The sequence below is a fragment of the Mytilus californianus genome, unplaced genomic scaffold (genome assembly GCF_021869535.1).
Source record: "Mytilus californianus isolate M0D057914Y unplaced genomic scaffold, xbMytCali1.0.p SCAF_4, whole genome shotgun sequence".
NCBI classification, from domain to species: Eukaryota; Metazoa; Mollusca; class Bivalvia; order Mytilida; family Mytilidae; genus Mytilus; species Mytilus californianus.
The window spans coordinates 50,727,413-50,746,371 of NW_026262690.1; the positions used below are offsets into that span (position 1 = coordinate 50,727,413).

Sequence of the window (18,959 nt, forward strand, 5' to 3'; positions counted from 1 at the left end):
TACGTCCAGTAAAAGGGCGTATTAAACAATAATGATAAAAGTTTACTTGAATAGCAGTGCTTATTCGTAGGTTGCAGGAACCTTTGTGTATAAAAGAGTCGGGAACGTATTTAATTATTGTCATTTTCTTTTCATCAGAAATTATCTAATTTATGGCTTAAATTCATTCGTAACTATCTATTTTTCTGAACGTTTTAAATAAATGCATAAATGTATATTTCCTACCACATACTCAACATAATTTATGTATAGTTATAATCCCCGATTTTGATTCAAAGTGTCACCAACAGTAAGTTGTTTAAGCATCGACATAGAACTACCCTCATTTGTCGTTATGTCTTTTCCTCGTCTTTCCTTTCGATAATGGTATTGTCCGTTTTTCCTTTCGATAATGGTATTGTCCGTTTTTCCTTTCGATAATGGTATTGTCCGTTTTTCCTTTCGATAATGGTATTGTCCGTTTTTCCTTTCGATAATGGTATTGTCCGTTTCTCCTCGAATTTCACTTTTATCGTTATTTCCTGCTATCTTTTTTCTCTATTACATTATTTTTGTAAGGTTTTTTTTTTTTGCAATTTTGTCGTTGCAAATTAGAGGAAAACAGTACACAGGAAAAGTCACTTAGTGAACAGCTTGCAAAGATCTACAAATAAATCAACATGACCAAATTGTCAGTCAGCTCCTTATAATGATTAAAGCCCTTTAATGATGATGTTATCCCTTTATAGAGAAACTATAAACAGCTAAAATAAACAGCAAAACAAAATTTACAAATAAGTTGGGAGCCGTATGGTGACCTATAGGTGTCAGACCACCAATCCTATCTATTCAACCAAATTTTGCAATTTTCACAGCTTTCTTAATATTTTACCTTAAGTTTAACTTCATAGAAACCAGGTATATCCTGAATTGTACATGTATCACCTGTCTACATGCCAATTTGCAACCCATGTTTAAAGTCTTATAAAAAAGAACTGCCTTTCGTAAGCCGAGTACTACTAAAATAACCCCTGGTTTTCTGGAAATCTTAAAGAAGTATACTATGGAGCGCATTAATCCTCAATTTTTAATGCAAACTCATAGACAAGTAAATTTTGGCTCGAAATGGTCTAAATATATTCCTCTTTCACTAAAAGTTTCATTTCTGCAAATGCGTTGGTTAGTTAAAGTAAACAATGACATCAAAAGCACTATTTTGTGTCAGAGTAGGGCTACTTTTACATAGGGACTGAATTGGTGGTCTGACACCTATAGTTGCTTAAATCTGCTGCATTTGGACTCCGTTAGATAGTTGCCTCATTGGCAAACTATTATCGTAAGATCATAGCCAACCAAAATGTGTAAAATTCGTTACTTATGGACAATAAATTCTTTACGAGTCGATTGACGATTTTAGCCATATTTATTTATCTGTAGAAGGTTCCAATAGTATCTTTAATTGTTTTCAAGATTGTAGTATATCAGTCTACTTAGATTAAACTATAACAATCTTGAAATTTATACAATAAAAAGTCAAACCGAACATCAGGTAAGACGCTTGCACAATTCTAAATATTTGTTAAACACGACATTGGTTATATGACTAATTACAACAGAGAGTTCAAATATATGCTTTAACTAAAAATAATAATGTACGATATGAACTAGCACAATTCTAAAGCTTTAACGGCGACGACAGTTATGATGTTACAATAACGATTGCGTCAATAAGAATTCCAAATAAATGGGATAAATGAAAAGATGTAGTTCGACTCCATGCAGTGCTTCACATTTGGGTTATATTTCTTTACCTTACTCATCTCTAAAATAAATCTGTTGAATATACCAATTTAAATTGCTTAATTTTTTGAGGGATGTAAAAGTACCAAGCCACGTTCAACTAGTTAACCTTAGTCAAAATTTATTTTTATATTTTAACGGCCGTTTGTTTGCGATGTTTAAATACGCAGACTCTTTTGTATCTACTCTGGGAACAGTATATCTAACAAAATGATCTACTCTACCGTTGTCAAATTTGAAATATTTACAAATTTAGATCGTTCAGTGCTGTTTATTTGGAATTCTTATTGACGCAATCGTTATTGTAACATCATAACTGTCGTCACCGTTAAAGCTTTAGAATTGTGCTAGTTCATATCGCACATTATTATTTTTAGTTAAAGCATATATTTGAACTCTCTGTTGTAATTAGTCATATAACCTATGTCGTGTTTAACAAATATTTAGAATTGTGCAAGCGTCTTACCTGATGTTCGGTTTGACTTTTTTATTGTATAAATTTCAAGATTGTTATAGTTTAATCTAGGTAGACTGATATATGATTCATTCAACATCACAATCATATTTACTGATGAAGGATATCTGTTATCCGAAATATTTATAAATAATTACATTTATAGTTCCTTTTTTTGTTGTTGGTGTTGTTGTGTACACTTTTTAGGCGTTTATATAATTTATTTATTGTGTACATGTATCGTTACTCGTAACGATCCAGCGCCCTCGTGGGAAAAATCGTTGACTATTATTCAGACGTTTTATATATATATATACAGATTCAAAATCTTAATGTTACCAATAACGATACATAATAAGGAATTAAACACATTTGGAATTAAAAACATTTTGAATAACCTGCCAACAGTTACGTCATGTTTTGCATGTTCAACATTTAATGAAGTATCTGGTTTCATAAGAACTATAACAAATCCATACTTTTCTAATGCATCAGTACGCAAGACAAACATATTTGAAGTTTATATGAAGTTGATTTTAAAATCAATTTTTCATTTCATTCCAGGAAAGAGCGATTTTACTGGCATTGAATTTCCAAATGCATTTAGCACATTAGCTTGTAATTCACGTTCTCTTTGTTGTTTCTTCTGTCTGCTTAGTTCGACTGAAATGTAAAAGAAAGGGTGTTATTGCATACAAGATTATCACTTCACTTCTCGGAGTTAAAGAATGATAACAGTTCAGTACAGATGAAGATAAAAAATAAGAACAGAGAACAGTTGTATAAGAATAATATCTGACGTGTAGTTTTCCACACTATGTTCCCATTTCCGTTGATTGTTTTGAAAATATTAAAAATTGTTTTAAAATTAACCAAGGTTCAATAGTGGCGGTATGCTTTCGTTTAATAAAATTTCTTGCGGACGCCGTAAAATGGTAGTCTGATTTTTCTGTCCATGATAAATTATAAATGATTTACTTACCAGCTAGTAAAACCATGTTGACCCCCCAAGCAATACTCCAAAACCAACCAACTAACAAGAATGTTACAGTAAACAATTGTGATACACCAACACACACATTGACACACAATGTTACAAGTCTCTGGTCATCTTTAGTTTGAACTCGACATTTTCCACAACACAGAATTGAAAATCCACTAAGAATTGTTCCTATAATTAGAAAGTGAAAAGAATGTGGTCTTACTTTAAACCAAAATACAGCCGTTGATAAGCGTCTGTTGCCATTTTCATATTAAAAAAAAAAGAATATCAAGACATACATTTTGAACAAATACTTACTAGTTTTTATAGTAAACTTTTAGGAAATTTCTAAAAAATGCTGCTATTAATATTTCTTGTCAAATATAGTGTTTTGTATCTTCTCAAATTAATCGGGACACTAGATACCCCAGTCAACAAAAATAAATAGATCGACGACACCGTCAATACCTTTGTTGTCAACATGGCAATATAAATGTTATATCATCCTAGTTTTAAAGCTTGTCTAATACCCCAGGGATCTACTTACAATGGCACCAACTCAGTGGGTGGTAGTTATAAGTATTACACGATACCGTGGATGAATCAACGTGAAATACTGAAAATAAAAGGGAGAATCTTGCAGTAATGGATTCAGCGAACAATTTCATAATATAATAGTGTTCATTTTATCCACTTATCTCGGTAAATGTTTCGCCACTCTGCACTGTCGCGCACTGTAAATATACCGGACGCGTTCAAAATTTGTACACCGAATGTTCAATATTTTAACGTCATATGTTCATGCTTAGAGACGTGTTCAAAGTTTTAACGTTTGTGCTAAAAATACTAACATGTGTGTTCAGACGCAGTGAACACCGGTGTTCAAATTCTGATCTAAAAAAGAAGATAGTCGTTTGTCCGATTTTCTATCCTTCCAATTGGCAAATTCAAAAAGAAATTCTTTAAAAAATATGAATGTATACGCATTATGATGATCTTGTGAATTTTTGGCTAATATTTTAGTAATTGTGAAATATTAAACTTCCAAGCTGGCATATATGTATAGTTTATGAAGTTATTTTATTATTTATTTATATATACTAGTTTTACTTATAAGTGACATAATTATGCATATCAATGAGGCCTGTTATGATAATATCGTAATAAAAATATGTCGATGTTTATCTTATTTCATGATCCGTTCATTTTATTAACATTACATGTTCAATCAGTGTTCAAATCTCTCGAAATTTTGAACACCTCGTGTTAAAAAAAATATACCAGGATACCAAATACCGGAAACAGATATCGGCTGGCGATTTAGGCGGTTAAACGAAGAATGGATACACATAAGAAAGAGAACTGGAGAAGGGACTTCTATCCCATATGAACACGAAAGAAGTAAGTAACAAGTTAGAATAATCTCCATAGGTAGTTCGATGGCTTCCTTGTTATTTTCTCATGCCAGATATATATTTGTCAAATATTCATAACTGTTATATCCAAATTTTCAATATTCAACATAAAAGACGAATTAAAAAACGGGCTGTAGATATAAACGTAAATAACTGTCAGCTTTGTTCTGATGATTTCCTAAACTGATGAATAAACAGTCTGTCTGTTATACAGAATAAATGATGATTTTCGACATCCACATACATTAGCTGAACACTAAGTGTTAAGAACTCTAACATCACGTGTTAAAAAATGAAACACAAAGGCATTAAAAACTGAACACCTCACATTCAATTGATGAACACTAAGTGTTAAGAACTCTAACATCAAGTGTTCAAAAATGAAACACAAAGGCATTAAAAACTGAACACCACACATTCAATTGATGAACACTAAGTGTTAAGAACTCTAACATCAAGTGTTCAAAAATGAAACACAAAGGCATTAAAAACTGAACACCACACATTCAATTGATGAACACTAAGTGTTAAGAACTCTAACATCAAGTGTTCAAAAATGAAACACAAAGGCATTAAAAACTGAACACCACACATTCAATTGATGAACACTAAGTGTTAAGAACTCTAACATCAAGTGTTCAAAAATGAAACACAAAGGCATTAAAAACTGAACACCACACATTCAATTGATGAACACTAGTGCAAACATTTGGAACACCATTTTTGACTTAGAATATGCATTTGTTTTTTTTATTTGCAGGAATCGTTAGATTAAAATGTTTGAATTAGGAACCGGTAGCCAATAATCCTAAAAAGGTCATTTCTGCATGCTATAAAGTGGTGGAAAAAAGAAAGATGTCGAAAAAAGGTATGACAATATATGTATATTAATAGCTTATGTGGGTGTATCATTTCTATCTGTTCACCTTAGGTCAAGAAATCTACTTTTGTAATTTATAATGTCAAAACTTGCATTTCATTGCTATAGAATATCAATTTGTACACTAGTATATATCGACATTAAAGCATAACAAGCATTGCATAATTTGATGATTTATGAAAAACTCTCTTCTATCAATTTTTAATTTTATTTTGCAGGATATATAGGCTCATAGACATTCCTTGTTGTGGAGGATTTTGACATTGGAAGTTGATAACAACACATAAAATGCCACCCAGTTGATAGCTTTAAGTGAAGATGCACTGAAAAGTGGAGCGTACATTGTATGTGATCGTACAAGAACTGTTGGAATTTGCAAACTTTTAAACTTTCATTGTGACAAATACCTATATCATAAACTATCTAATTATCACATTGACATGCTTTTTTGGTTAGGATACAAATGATGTTGCAACTATCTAGTCATGTAGGGGAAAATCATTATTTGTGATATATATTAAGTCAGTTTAAAAACATTATGTATGTGATTTCACTGACTGTTACTTGTGATATCATAAGGTATCTGGTGTACTTTTCTTACATATAATATGCTCAGTTGATTACATAAAGAATAATTACTTGTTAAAATATGTTTTATTGTTATATTTTGCCTGATTGAATATAGTTTTTATAACAGTTTATTTAAGTTGAGTACTTAAGGAAAATTATGTACGCTTGAAAATAGAACATGTTCCACATTTGAACACCATCACTTTGAACACTTATGTCAACTGTTCTGAAAGTTAACGTCTGGTGTTCTGAATCTTAACACTTTGGCTTTAAACATGTTCTATGTGTTCAAAAAGTGTTACATGGCTGTTGAACGCGTCGACGTATTAAGATTTTGAACATTCGGACACGTTAAATCGTTGAACACTAAGTGTTAAGAACTCTAACATCAAGTGTTCAAAAATGAAACACAAAGGCATTAAAAACTGAACACCACACATTCAATTGATGAACACTAGTGTAAACATTTGGAACACCATTACACGTTCAAAAAGTGTTACAATAAAACGTTCAAGCAGTGTTCTATTTATTAACACTTAGATTTACAGTGCGCTAGAATTTACTGCCTTTAGTAAGGTTTTTTTTTAATATTTACTCCCCTTTCATTTACTTTTTGAGGGGGGTCAGTTTGGTTTGGTCTGTTTTTCAAGTATTGTCTTGGATTTTTTCCGACAATGTAATACTTGTTAAATGTAAAATACTTTATCAGTATTCAACTGAATCTTTTAATTTGGTCACCCTGTCCTGATTTCATACAATAATCATTAAATAAGTAATTAAGGCATGTTTCTGGAAGAGGGATACATTGGAAATCGATTAAAAACTGTCACTGATAAACTTGTTATCTTGTCGCAATTACAAGTTCACAACTACAGGTGATTGAATTTTAGTTACCTTTCTTTTAATTATAATAGGTGAAGCATTAATTGTGACAATAGATAATAGAAGTCTAAACAACAGTCAATAATTTTCTAGAATACAACATTTTTTAATGTCAAATTGATAACCTTATAAGAACTAAAGTGTTTTGAACAAACAATCAGTTATGATAACCACTTTGGTAATTATCAGACTGTGAATCCCCCAGTCTCATAGGTCAGACGGACTTATCTGCTGAGGGGTGGGCATTGGTATGAATGTGCGGAATGCAAAAGATATGACATGACTAGCAGGTGTCCAACATACTCTATTTTTATTCTTCTGTTTACCCTTCCGGAGCACTTGAGACCCCCCTCCCCGGTTTTAGTGGAGTTTGTGCTGCTCAGTCTTTTGTTTGTTATGTAATGTTTTGTAGGATGCTGTTTGTCTTTTCGTCGTTATTCGAATTATGCAATGATTGTGTCGGTATATATATGACTGGTGAGTTTTGATTGTCCCTTTGGTATCCTCCGCCTCTTTTTGCAGCGACTGTACAGGTTTACCATCCTTCATCTCGGTTGACCCATGTTGCAGATCACACTTATTTGCTACATTGGTGTATTGTTTATTCGTATAAGACTGTGATGTAAAAAAGTAAAAGATATCAAGGAAACAGTCACAATCAGCCGTGGATGACATTAAACATCAAAGCAAAAATGAGAACAGAAAACAAATAGGAAAAGCGGTCTACGAAACACTACACAGAAAACGAATGAATCGAACTACTCAAAATTGCGGCATAATTCAGATGCTTATGGCTGGTCAAATGTTCTTGCTCTATAATTGACACTCGGTACTCCGTTGATAATCCCTGTTAAAGTATATTTTAGAACAAAGATTATACAAGACTGTTTTTCAAGTTTTGAAATGACAGTCTGATTCTTTTGTTTTTCAACATTGAAAATTTCAACAATAAAAAAAGTTTTGACCATCAGAACAGAAGCATTACAAACAAAAACTACTAAAAGAGCACAAAAACAACCAATGTGATATGTAATGTTACTGATAACAAAATCAGGTTCCGTTAAACGTCGATGAGTTAGTTTTCTGCATGCGACACCCTCTATTTCAATTGATTTGTAAGTCTTGGCTGTGGAAATACATATTGTGGTTTACAGGGAAGTTCCATGGATGTATTTTAATCACATATTTTGTAAAGTATACATTACAACTCTTAAATACGACCACAAGATTCAATAAGCCAAGTTTTTTTCCCCACTCGAACAAAACAAAAACAACAACAGAAAGAACATTTGCTTTATTACATAATAAAATTTAAAAGTAGAGAAAATAGGAAAACCATCGCCAGAGGAAGTTAGGGTTTCAGTCTAATGGGTAGAAATAACAAAATGTTTACATAAACTATTCTCTCTCGGGAAAAACACCGATCTAGTCAAAAATATATGTTATCTTAGCTGGTACTTGTAATCGAACAGAAGAGGTAACAACTGTGTTTTCAATGTTTAATTTTGGTACAGTATTTTTCTTCCCTATGGTCTCTGCTTCTGGCGAATGATGTGGTAAATACACGGGAATAGTAAAGGAAAAAGGAACATATATCAAATGTGACTAGACTAAAGTGATATATATTTGTTAGTTTTTTATTATGTGATCTATAAGTAATACAGAACGCTTAGGTTTAAGTTCAGTTCGGGCACTCGGAATAAACAAATTTTACATTTTGACAAAAAAGATTAATTAATTGAATGATTGATATGAAAATAAGGATATGTGGTATGATTGTCAATTAGACAACTATCCAACAGAGATCAACTGACGTGAATGTAAGCACCTATAGGTCAGCGTGGGCCTTCAAAGATGAAACAAACCAAAACCGGTTGGTACACCCTTTTGGCCTATTGAAATTGTGTAACTGTCGACAAGCCCAACAACATCTGAAAGTTTGTAGTAATTTGATCAAAGCGTATTACTAGAGCGAGTACATGACGCGTGAAAAAACACCTTAAACTTGACAGTTTAAGACTTATAACTCTGGAATACAAAATCAGAAATAATTCAAAATCAAAAGGTACCTAACACATAAGGTTTACCAATTCTAACACTTATGTAATACAACATATGAAAAATTAGCTAAAATCTGACATTTGAAGTCCTGATACTTTGGAACAACAAACCAGAAAAAAAACGAGTTTCCTTTAATCAAACACAATAACAGCCTTAAGTTTGGAGTAAAATCAAACTCAATATATTCTTATCAATGCGCACATGTGAAAAATTGGCTTTAATCAGACAGTTTTATTTCCGTTACTCTGGAACGACAAATTAAAACAATCCAAAATCGAAAGGAGCTTTCTTTTATCAATCCCAACAATAGTTTACAGTAAAACTAAATTGATCTAAGCAAACCCGAGTTATTGTGCTATATGTGTAAACATGCCCTAAATCAATTAGGTTAAGGTATCTTTGGAACAAAAGATCAAATATTTTCCAACTCGAAAGGGAGCTTTTTTTCGTCAATCCTATTGTTGTGTCAATATTTCATGGGAATCTTTTAAAGCAAAAATTTGAGTTATTGTCATGAAGTGTTGACATACACACGGATGGGCGGATATGGACTACGGTACTATACCATAAGACGCCCCTTACGGGTATATAAAATGACACTATAGACACAAAATACCGATCTAAGTATGGTGCTGCAAACATTACATGTACATTCAAGAAGATAAAACTTTAATGACATATGAATAAACTCTGATCGGTACGATACCGACAAACTGGGTCTTCCGCATGAACAAATGTCAGCCTACATGGACATATTATCTGACTATTTTTCACTCCTCCTTATTTCCATTGATTTGCGGTTAATCGCGAATGCAAGTTTGAAACTAGTTTGGCCCGTTCGCGTATCGAACCCGCGCGATCTCTAGCAGTTGAAAGAAAGGTAAACAAGAACATATCTTAACTAAAAAACTACCTAATGCATAACTAAAAAACTACCTAATGCATAACTAAAAAACTAAATAATGCATAGTTTTCAAAACTTAATTGCATTAAAAATTATCACTAAGTGAAATGCAAAAAGTTGTACATGGATGATTCTGTTGATAAAATTAAATGAAAATGTTGTTTTAAAAGTGTTACTAACCTGATCCCGGTATAACAATATTTAGAATCAAATAAACAACAGCAAGTCCTAATGGAAGGTATGGGATCACTGACATTATCCAGGAGTCATTATGAGCTATAATATATCGCGGTTTTTCGATCGGTACTGACACGGATGTCGACTGAATAGCACCGTCGGCCGATGCTTCAGATTGGTTGTCAATTGAAAGTTTTGTAATTTCTTTTGGAATCAGAATTCTCTTTTCGGAATCCTTTTTGGTAGCCCTTTTTATTTCATTTTTTTCTTCTTTGACATGGTTATTTTTAGAAGAAACATCTGACACTTTTGGTACTCCTCCATTTTGATTTGGTTCGGATTTGTCATATTTCAAGACAGAATTAATGTTTACAGTAGTCGAGGAATCGTTAAAAGACTTATCATCCCCTGCCATATTAGTTACTTTTATTTGTTCTTGATCTTTATGTAGATTTTTATCATATTTCAAAGGTTCTTTTTTTCGTCCAACAAACGTTCCCTTTTCAAATTCTCTTCCTTTTGAATCGTCACTTGGAAGTTTCGATTTAGACCTCACTAATTTGAGTTTACCTTCTGTGTTTCTCCTTGCAGCTGCAGATGTTCTCTTTTCCGAAGCACCTGACATTTTTATGTAGCTAGCATCAGTGAATTATTTTCAACACATTTTCTATTGACTTAAATATCTCCAAATACTGAAAATTATTTGACATATCACGACGCATGAAGTATAAAATTAAAACGATAGAATATGTGTAATAAAATATTTAACAGAAAATATACTTCAACTTGTAACAATCATATAGCATTCACTTAGTACTTTAATAAAATCGCTATTCTCCATCGAGAAAAATTGAAATCATAACTTCCAATTACAGTTACTGTAAATTACTATTGGAAAATCCGTCTTTATCTCTTTGCACCACTGACTTCAGAGATGGCAGTCAGCTTTAGAGGAACTAAGTACGAAACATGCCAGAGACGGAAGTACGTAATTGCAGTACGTGAGCGTCCTTGGAAACACCCAGTGTTATCACTTTTTGGTATCTCAATCCATTGTAGAAGTTTTTGTTCATTAATAGCCACAGATTGATTTCAAGTTGGTTCTATAGTCTTGATATTGTTGATTGAAATTGCACTACAATAGGCCGGTTGTTGATTTTTCGATCCAAAGATGTAGAATGATATTTTCTCATTCAATGTTCCAATGATTTTTCCATTTCCTGAGTTTTATTTCGAAACACGCAATTAAAATATGGACCAGTTTCTATAGTTTCGTGGCACTGTGATTTAACAAACCAATTAATTTTACTGAAAAAACTACGTCACAAACAATTTTCCCTGTTAATTTATTTTTGTCTAAAGAAAGGACTAATATACACAATCGATCTAAACCAAAATATCCAATAAAACAATTCATTAACAAGTTTTAGCTTTATAAAAAGCTTTGGAGTGCTTCACTGTATCATATTTGTAAGTAAGATGTGGTTATGTAGTTTTTTAAGTATCGTAAGTACGAGAAAGGTATCATTTATCACCCAAAACGAGAAAGGTATCATTTATCACCCAAAATGCATATATAAGAAAGACATTTAAAACAAACCCAAAATTATATTTGAAGTCGAAGCTAAATATTGTTCCTCAGGTATACAAATCAAGTCAGTACAAATAAAGATGTCTTTGGTGCCAAATTTAACAAAAAACATGTCATTTGCAATATTGAATCAAATAGTGATGTGAGTAAACTAACGGCCTCATTCATAACTAAGTTGTAATGAAATCTCGTTCAAAACCAATGTCAACTAATGAATAAATCATGTTCTCCCAGACTAAAATATTAATCAGTACACATGCAACGGATTTAGTGTTAAGACGTCATAAACAGTCAAAGAAAAAGGTATGACCTTGCGCAATGCCAATATATGAGCAAACGGTATCGACAGAATGTAGGATCATATATATTCATAACTGCAAAGCAATACATATGTAGTAATGTTTTAATTTATATAAAAAAAAATCAATTTTGATACCGATAAAAACAATATTTCAAGCATTAACTATGGTGTAAATTGATAACCTTTAAGAATAAGTTTTTCAAAGGGTCAATGAGTTTACATAGATCGTCAAATCTACGGGCTCTATAAACATTATCACCGTACACAAGTTAGGATGTGATATTCCGTTTTAATATGAATTATACAGGTACAGCCAAATTTCCACACAAAACTTGGAATTAACAAAAGAATACTTATGTTTTTGTTTTAGCATATCAAGGACGACACCCCCTGTTACATCTTCTTTTATGATCTTTAAATGTTTGATGCAGGTGTATAATTTAAGATTTTTTTACGTATCTTATGTACTTATTTGTACTTAATTATAATATGTACCTATGAGATAAATTAATCGTTTAAATTAAATATAAATAATAAACAATACCCCTCTTTTTTTTTAAATGACATTAGGTTTTATTACGTATGAAGATTATTTGTACCAATTTTTATGAAAAAGTCACCGATGAAATTTTTTTAAATTAGATAAACTATACAGCATAAAAGGCCGTTTTTTTTTCCTAAAATCATGAAACTTTGATAAAAATTAATTATTTCCAAAGAATTGTTATACAAATTTAGAGCATACTTATGCAGAGAAGAATTTACGAATGTTTTTACAAAAATCCGCTTGTGTTTATATTTTGAAACAAAAAAGTTAGATATGTCTATCCAAAGGATAGAAATGTCAAAAAAACCAGAAATTTTGAGTAAATGTCTAAATTTTCGACCCCATTTATCTCTTAAAGTAGCACATGAAGGTATATTTTTTATTACATATTTAAATTGACTAGGTGAAAAATAGCTTGTATGCAAATTTTCGTAAAAAAATCACCGAGGGATCTAAACTGTATCGTTTGCCCTTTTAAAAGATGTTAGTTACATAACACCGCAGGGAGATAACTCTGTGAAAATCAACTGAACGTTTTAATCACGTTCTATTGTTAAGGAAATATTAAGCTTCTCAATGATCAAAATTAGTGTTTGTCAAACTGCTAAATATCCAATGAAATTTTTCCTATAAAATGTGTGGTTCAAGTTTTTTGAAATTTTTATATTTTTGCCAAATTTTATGAAAATTAAACGACCCAAATAAATTTTAGTCACGGCAAGGATTTGTATAGTAAGTCTTACTATACAAATCCTTGGTCAAGGTGTTTGGTACCACCTTAAATTCCAGAGTAAATAATCTTGTAAATTGGTACTGTAGTAATGTTATCGTAAAAAGAAAGAAAGTTTGGTACATCTTTAAATAATAATCGAAAAAATGTACAATGTTTTAGTAGAATTGATTGATTGATAAGTTTTTATCTGCTTAATGTCCAATGAACAATATTTCATCCATATTCGGGTCTAGCATTAAAGAAGTGGATAACAAAAATGAATCCATCTTGTTCGAGGGCTAGTTTAACTATGCGCAGATCTTTCAGTAAAAAGACATTTCCAATTTTTTTTTTTCACGGGTCGCGGGAAGAACTTCATGAATACATATATGACACAAAACATTTACAGTATCATTCTCATCTGGTGGCTCCAATATAATGCCTATAATATTCTCATCATAGATGACTGGATATCTGTTACTGGTTTCTTTCAGTCTTGGTACAGGTGTCGGTGGTTCCTTCTTAATTGGTTTCTGGGTTTAGGCACCGATTTGGTTGGTTCGACTTTATGATTTACTGGCAACAACAACCTTCTGTGAAGGTTCCTCTTGTGTCCTCCATCCTCCTTTCTCAATGAGAAGACCGGTATGACCGGATTCGGTTGACCAAGCACAAGATACGGATACTGCTCCCACTTGCCTTCAAATACAAATATCTTCAACAGTATAAAATATCATTTCTTGATAGAAGCTCCCTTTACTCTGGTGTCAAAGTTCGTCTTCTGATTCAGCTGTGCTTTCTTCGATGATTCAGTCGCAAACTCCAACCGTTCTCTAAGATCATTGATGCAATTGGATCCTGTGTCTTTCCGTATTCCAAATGCTACATCCACGGACCTCTTTCAAACATAAGATAATGCGGCGCAAACAAAGTAGATTCATGCTTTGTACAGTTGTATGCGTGGACAAGTGGCCCAACATAAGCTTTCCAGTTCTTCTTGTCTGGTTGAGGGTCACAAGCGCACATTCAGTTGCCAATGGGATGATAGCTGATGGTGCAAGTCCTCTCTGTCAGACTGCATAACTCCTTATTGATCTTTGGCAATTAATGCCTTGGTCTGAATGGAATGAATCGTCTGGTATTCTATAATGCACTATGTAATGCTGATAGAAGGGTTCAACTGTTGTCTTTGTTGTTCTTGAAGGGAATGACCTGTGCAAATCTGGTAAAATGGTCTGTGATGAACAGGGTGTGTTGTTGACCTCCTCTGGATGGCTTTTAAGTAAGATAGTCCATGCACACTAGCTGCATTGTGTAGTTGTCGTTATGCTAATAGGTAGCGTAGCTCTCTGGTTGGGAAGTGTTTATTGTCTTTTTCGAATATATTTATCAATGACTGTGTGATTTCCATTAATCAACATCATTGGCTATAAAAGGCCAGTAGATAGTGACAATATAGGACTTTGCCAGGGTGTCCCATATCGTATGTAGTGCATGCAGAGTGTTGGGTTCAGATGTGGTGCTAGAAGTGCAAGCTGTTTTCTCTGATTTCGTGGTTGATAGTGACCTGTTGATATAATACGCCATCTACGATCTTCAGATGATGGTACTGACTGTGTTTTGTCCTTGAGCTTTTTTGCAATCTAAAATGTCTTATGCACTAGTAGATGCTCCATTCAGAATTTCCTCCTCTTGGAGTACATCTGCAGTGACTACTAAGCATTCTGGATAGGGTATTGATGTCACTGAATTGTAGATGGCTCTGAAGGTGTTGCTGTTGATCTCGACAATGCCATTGGGAAGTCTGTTTAAGGCGTCAGCATCAGAGTTGTTTCTCCATGGACGATACATGATGTCAACGATGTAGATCGCAAGGTCGGCTAGCCATCTGTGTCCTGTGGCATTCAGTTTGGCAGTAGTTAGAACATATGTCAAGGGATTGTTGTCGACTATTCACTATCACTGTAAAATGGGTAGATCCATACAGATAATCTCTGAACTTGCCTGTGATTGCCCACTTCAGCTAAGATCTCCATCGTGTGTGCTGGATTATTCTTCTCAACCTTGGTAAGTCTTCTACTGCCATAACATATGACATGTTTCTCGCCCGGTTGTTCTTGGTAAAGCACAGAACTGTGTCTAATACCAGACGCATCTGTGTGAAGTTCATAATACAAACTGTAGTCAGGGTACTAAAAAACTCATATTAGAAGTTACTTCAGATCCCCGAATGCCTGGTCTTGTTGTTCTCCCCAGTGTCATTTGTTGTTGTTTCTTTTTCTACTTTTCTTTTTTCTTACATTTTCACCTGTTGGAATTGGCATTAACTTTATCAACGGTTTGCTCTACCAACGGTCTGCTGACTTGGCTGAAGTTCTTGATGAAGCTAGTAGTTACTAGTAGTATTCAGATCCGTGAGTCCATGCTCTTCTCCGTCTTTTCTGATCAACTTCCACTCAAACCTCTGAAACAATGTGTCCAAGGAGCCACCTTTCGTTGGAAGAAAGAACATATCTTAGGTGCCAACTTCAGGTCCGCCTTTTATGAGGTCAATTCCCAGTTGCAAGTTGTGAAGATGGTCCTGGTAAGGCTTCCCAAAGATGATCACATCGTCTATAAACACACAGCATATTCTTAGGTGGTAATCAGCTAGGCAGTCTTCAATGAGTCTCTGGTAGGTTGCGAGTCCAAATGACATCATGTTGTACTCATAGAAGCCTTGAGGTCCTATTATGAATACAGTCCTTTCCGTGTGTGGTTTGTACAGAACCACCTGATAATAACCAGACTTCGTATCAACAACACTGAAAAGGGTACTCCCGTCAAGGCAATCAAACAAACCTTCAATCCTCGGACAGTTATAACTGTCCTTTTCGTTCTATTTTGGAGTTGACGGTAATCCAAACATAGGCGCAGGGTGTTGTCCTTCTTTCTGGCAAATGGACTTTTAGATAGTCTGATAACCCCTGCAATGCGATCTATCGGAGATGGTATCTAACTTCCACATATGCTGAAGGAGGAATTCTTCTATAACGTTGTTTAAAAGGCCTGTTATCTGTTATATCGATGCGATGTTTCCGGATATCTGTATGACCTACGTCCTCATCAGTCTTGGAGAAGATGTCCATAAATGTACGTACAAAAGTCAAAAGATACTATTAAAGGGATTCTCACTCATAAGTCAAAAACAAACTAACAATGCCATGGCAAAAAACGAAAAACGGTTTATAGACAAACAGTATACACAACACAACATGGAAATCTAAAGACTGTGAGCAACACGAACTAAAACAAAAACTGGGGGTGATCTCGAGTTGAAATCCGTCGATCTAGTTGCTCATCCGTGAATGTGCTCTGTGTAATCTTTATTTTCTCCATAATGTCAGTAATTTTTTTTTAAGATTGTAAACTTGGTGAAGGTTCTACTCAGCCTGCTTGTAACTCTCATTATTTGGCCTTCGGTGGTATACTAAGTATTCATGATGCCAAGTTCTCTTTGGTAACAGTAATGGTCCATTCTGTTTATGTTAGTTAGTGGTCAAAGATGGTTCTAGAATCTTTGGCCACCAAGTTGCAAGGATGGAGCATAGCTGGTGTAGTATGGCATGGAGCTTCCTAAGACTCTGAAGATTTTGATGTCGAACCATCTCTCCAAACATTGCAATTTAGGAACAAGAAATGAATGTAACAGGATGCTGTTACGAAGTCTCCCAAACGAAGCTCCCATAATTTGTAATTCCCAGGGTCGCCTGACATTGGGCAACTTCCAGTGAAAATTGGTTTGGTCCAGTAAAGTAATATGCATTAGTGATGCCTGGGGACTAATCTTGTATATCATTCAAATCATCTTGGCATGACAAACCAGAATATATATGGTTTAGGGGTGGGGATCTCGACCATTTACAAGATACTAGAACATTGGGGGTGGGGAGGAACCCCTGGGGACTGGCCCTATACGTCATTCAAATGTTCATTACATGACGAACAGGAATATATATGGTTTAGGGGTGGGGATCTCAACCATTTACAAGATATTAGAACATTGGGGGTGGGGGGACCCCTGGGGACTGACCGTATATGTCATTCAAATGTTCGAGACATGACAAATAGGAATATATATGGTTTAGGGGTGGGGATCTCAACCATTTACAAGATATTAGAACATTGGGGGTGGGGGGGGGGACCCCTGGGGACTGACCGTATATGTCATTCAAATGTTCGAGACATGACAAATAGGAATATATATGGTTTAGGGGTGGGGATCTCAACCATTTACAAGATATTAGAACTTTCTCAAATGGCAGGGGGTGGGGGTGACCCCTGGGGACTAACCCTGTATTTCATTTGATGTGCTTTATCATGACAAACCAGAATATATATGGTTTAGGGGTGGGGATCTCGACCATTTACAAGATATTAGAACTTTCTCAAATGGCAGGGGGTCGGGAGGATCCCTGGGGCTTAACCCTGTATATCATTCAAACCATCTTAGCATGACAAACTAGAATATATATGGTTTAGGGGTGGGGATCTTGACCACTTAGAAGATATTAGAACTTTCTTAAATGGCAGGGGGTGGGGGTGAACCCTGGGGACTAACCCTGTATTTCATTTGAAGTGCTTTATCATGACAAACCAGAATATATATGGTTTAGGGGTGGGGATCTTGACCATTTACAAGATATTAGAACTTTCTTAAATGGCAGGGGGTGGGGGTGACCCCTGGGGACTAACCCTGTATTTCATATGATGTGCTTTATCATGACAAACCAGAATATATATGGTTTAGGGGTTGGGATCTCGACCATTTACAAGATATTAGAACTTTCTCAAATGGCAGGGGGTCGGGATGACCCCTGGGGACTAACCCTGTATATCATTCAAACCATCTTAGCATGACAAACCAGAATATATATGGTTTAGGGGTGGGGATCTTGACCACTTACAAGATATTAGAACTTTCTTAATGGCAGGGGGTGGGGGTGACCCCTGGGGACTAACCCTGTATTTCATATGATGTGCTTTATCATGACAAACCAGAATATATATGGTTTAGGGGTAGGGATCTCGACCATTTACAAGATATTTGAACTTTCTCAAATGGCAGGGGGTCGGGATACCCCCTGGGGACTAACCCTGTATATCATTCAAACCATCTTAGCATGGCAAACCAGAATATATATGGTTTAGGGGTGGGGATCTTGACCACTTAGAAGATATTAGAACTTTCTTAAATGGCAGGGGGTGGGGGTGACCCCTGGGGACTAACCCTGTATTTCATTTGATGTGCTTTGTCATGACAAACCAGAATATATATGGTTTAGGGGTGGGGATCTCGACCATTTACAAGCTATTAGAACTTTCTCAAATGGCAGGGGGTCGGGGTGACCCCTGGGGACTAACCCTGTATATCATTCAAACCATCTTAGCATAACAAACCAAAATATATATGGTTTAGGGGTGGGGATCTTGACCACTTACAAGGTATTAGAACTTTCTTAAATGGCAGGGGGTGGGGGTGACCCCTGGGGACTAACCCTGTATTTCATTTAATGGGCTTCATCATTTAGAACATTTTCAATTAAAAAGATTGTGTCTATCACAAACGGTTTTCAATTTATAATCATTTGAAAATTTAAAAAAATAAAATCCCATAGGGTTCTATAGTAAAACCCTCTTTTCTTTTTGCCCCTCAAAGTACCCC

The 18,959-nt window shown here is 34.5% G+C and overlaps 1 protein-coding gene and 1 long non-coding RNA gene across 2 annotated transcripts; one reads left to right on the forward strand and one right to left on the reverse strand.

The window, feature by feature from the left end:
• Nucleotides 1–2,240: 2,240 nt before the first annotated feature.
• Nucleotides 2,241–11,260, reverse strand: LOC127698406 (uncharacterized). The gene is made up of 3 exons (XM_052201873.1): nt 10,108–11,260; nt 3,216–3,404; nt 2,241–2,896 (listed from the first exon to the last, which is right to left on the reverse strand). Exons 1-3 carry the CDS (start codon nt 10,727–10,729, stop codon nt 2,784–2,786), a joined length of 924 nt encoding a protein of 307 aa, XP_052057833.1. The 5' UTR covers nt 10,730–11,260; the 3' UTR covers nt 2,241–2,783.
• LOC127698427 (uncharacterized) lies at nt 3,968–6,118 on the forward strand. The gene is made up of 3 exons (XR_007980826.1): nt 3,968–4,616; nt 5,391–5,498; nt 5,729–6,118. It is a non-coding gene; the product is annotated as an uncharacterized LOC127698427 (long non-coding RNA).
• Nucleotides 11,261–18,959: the final 7,699 nt, after the last annotated feature.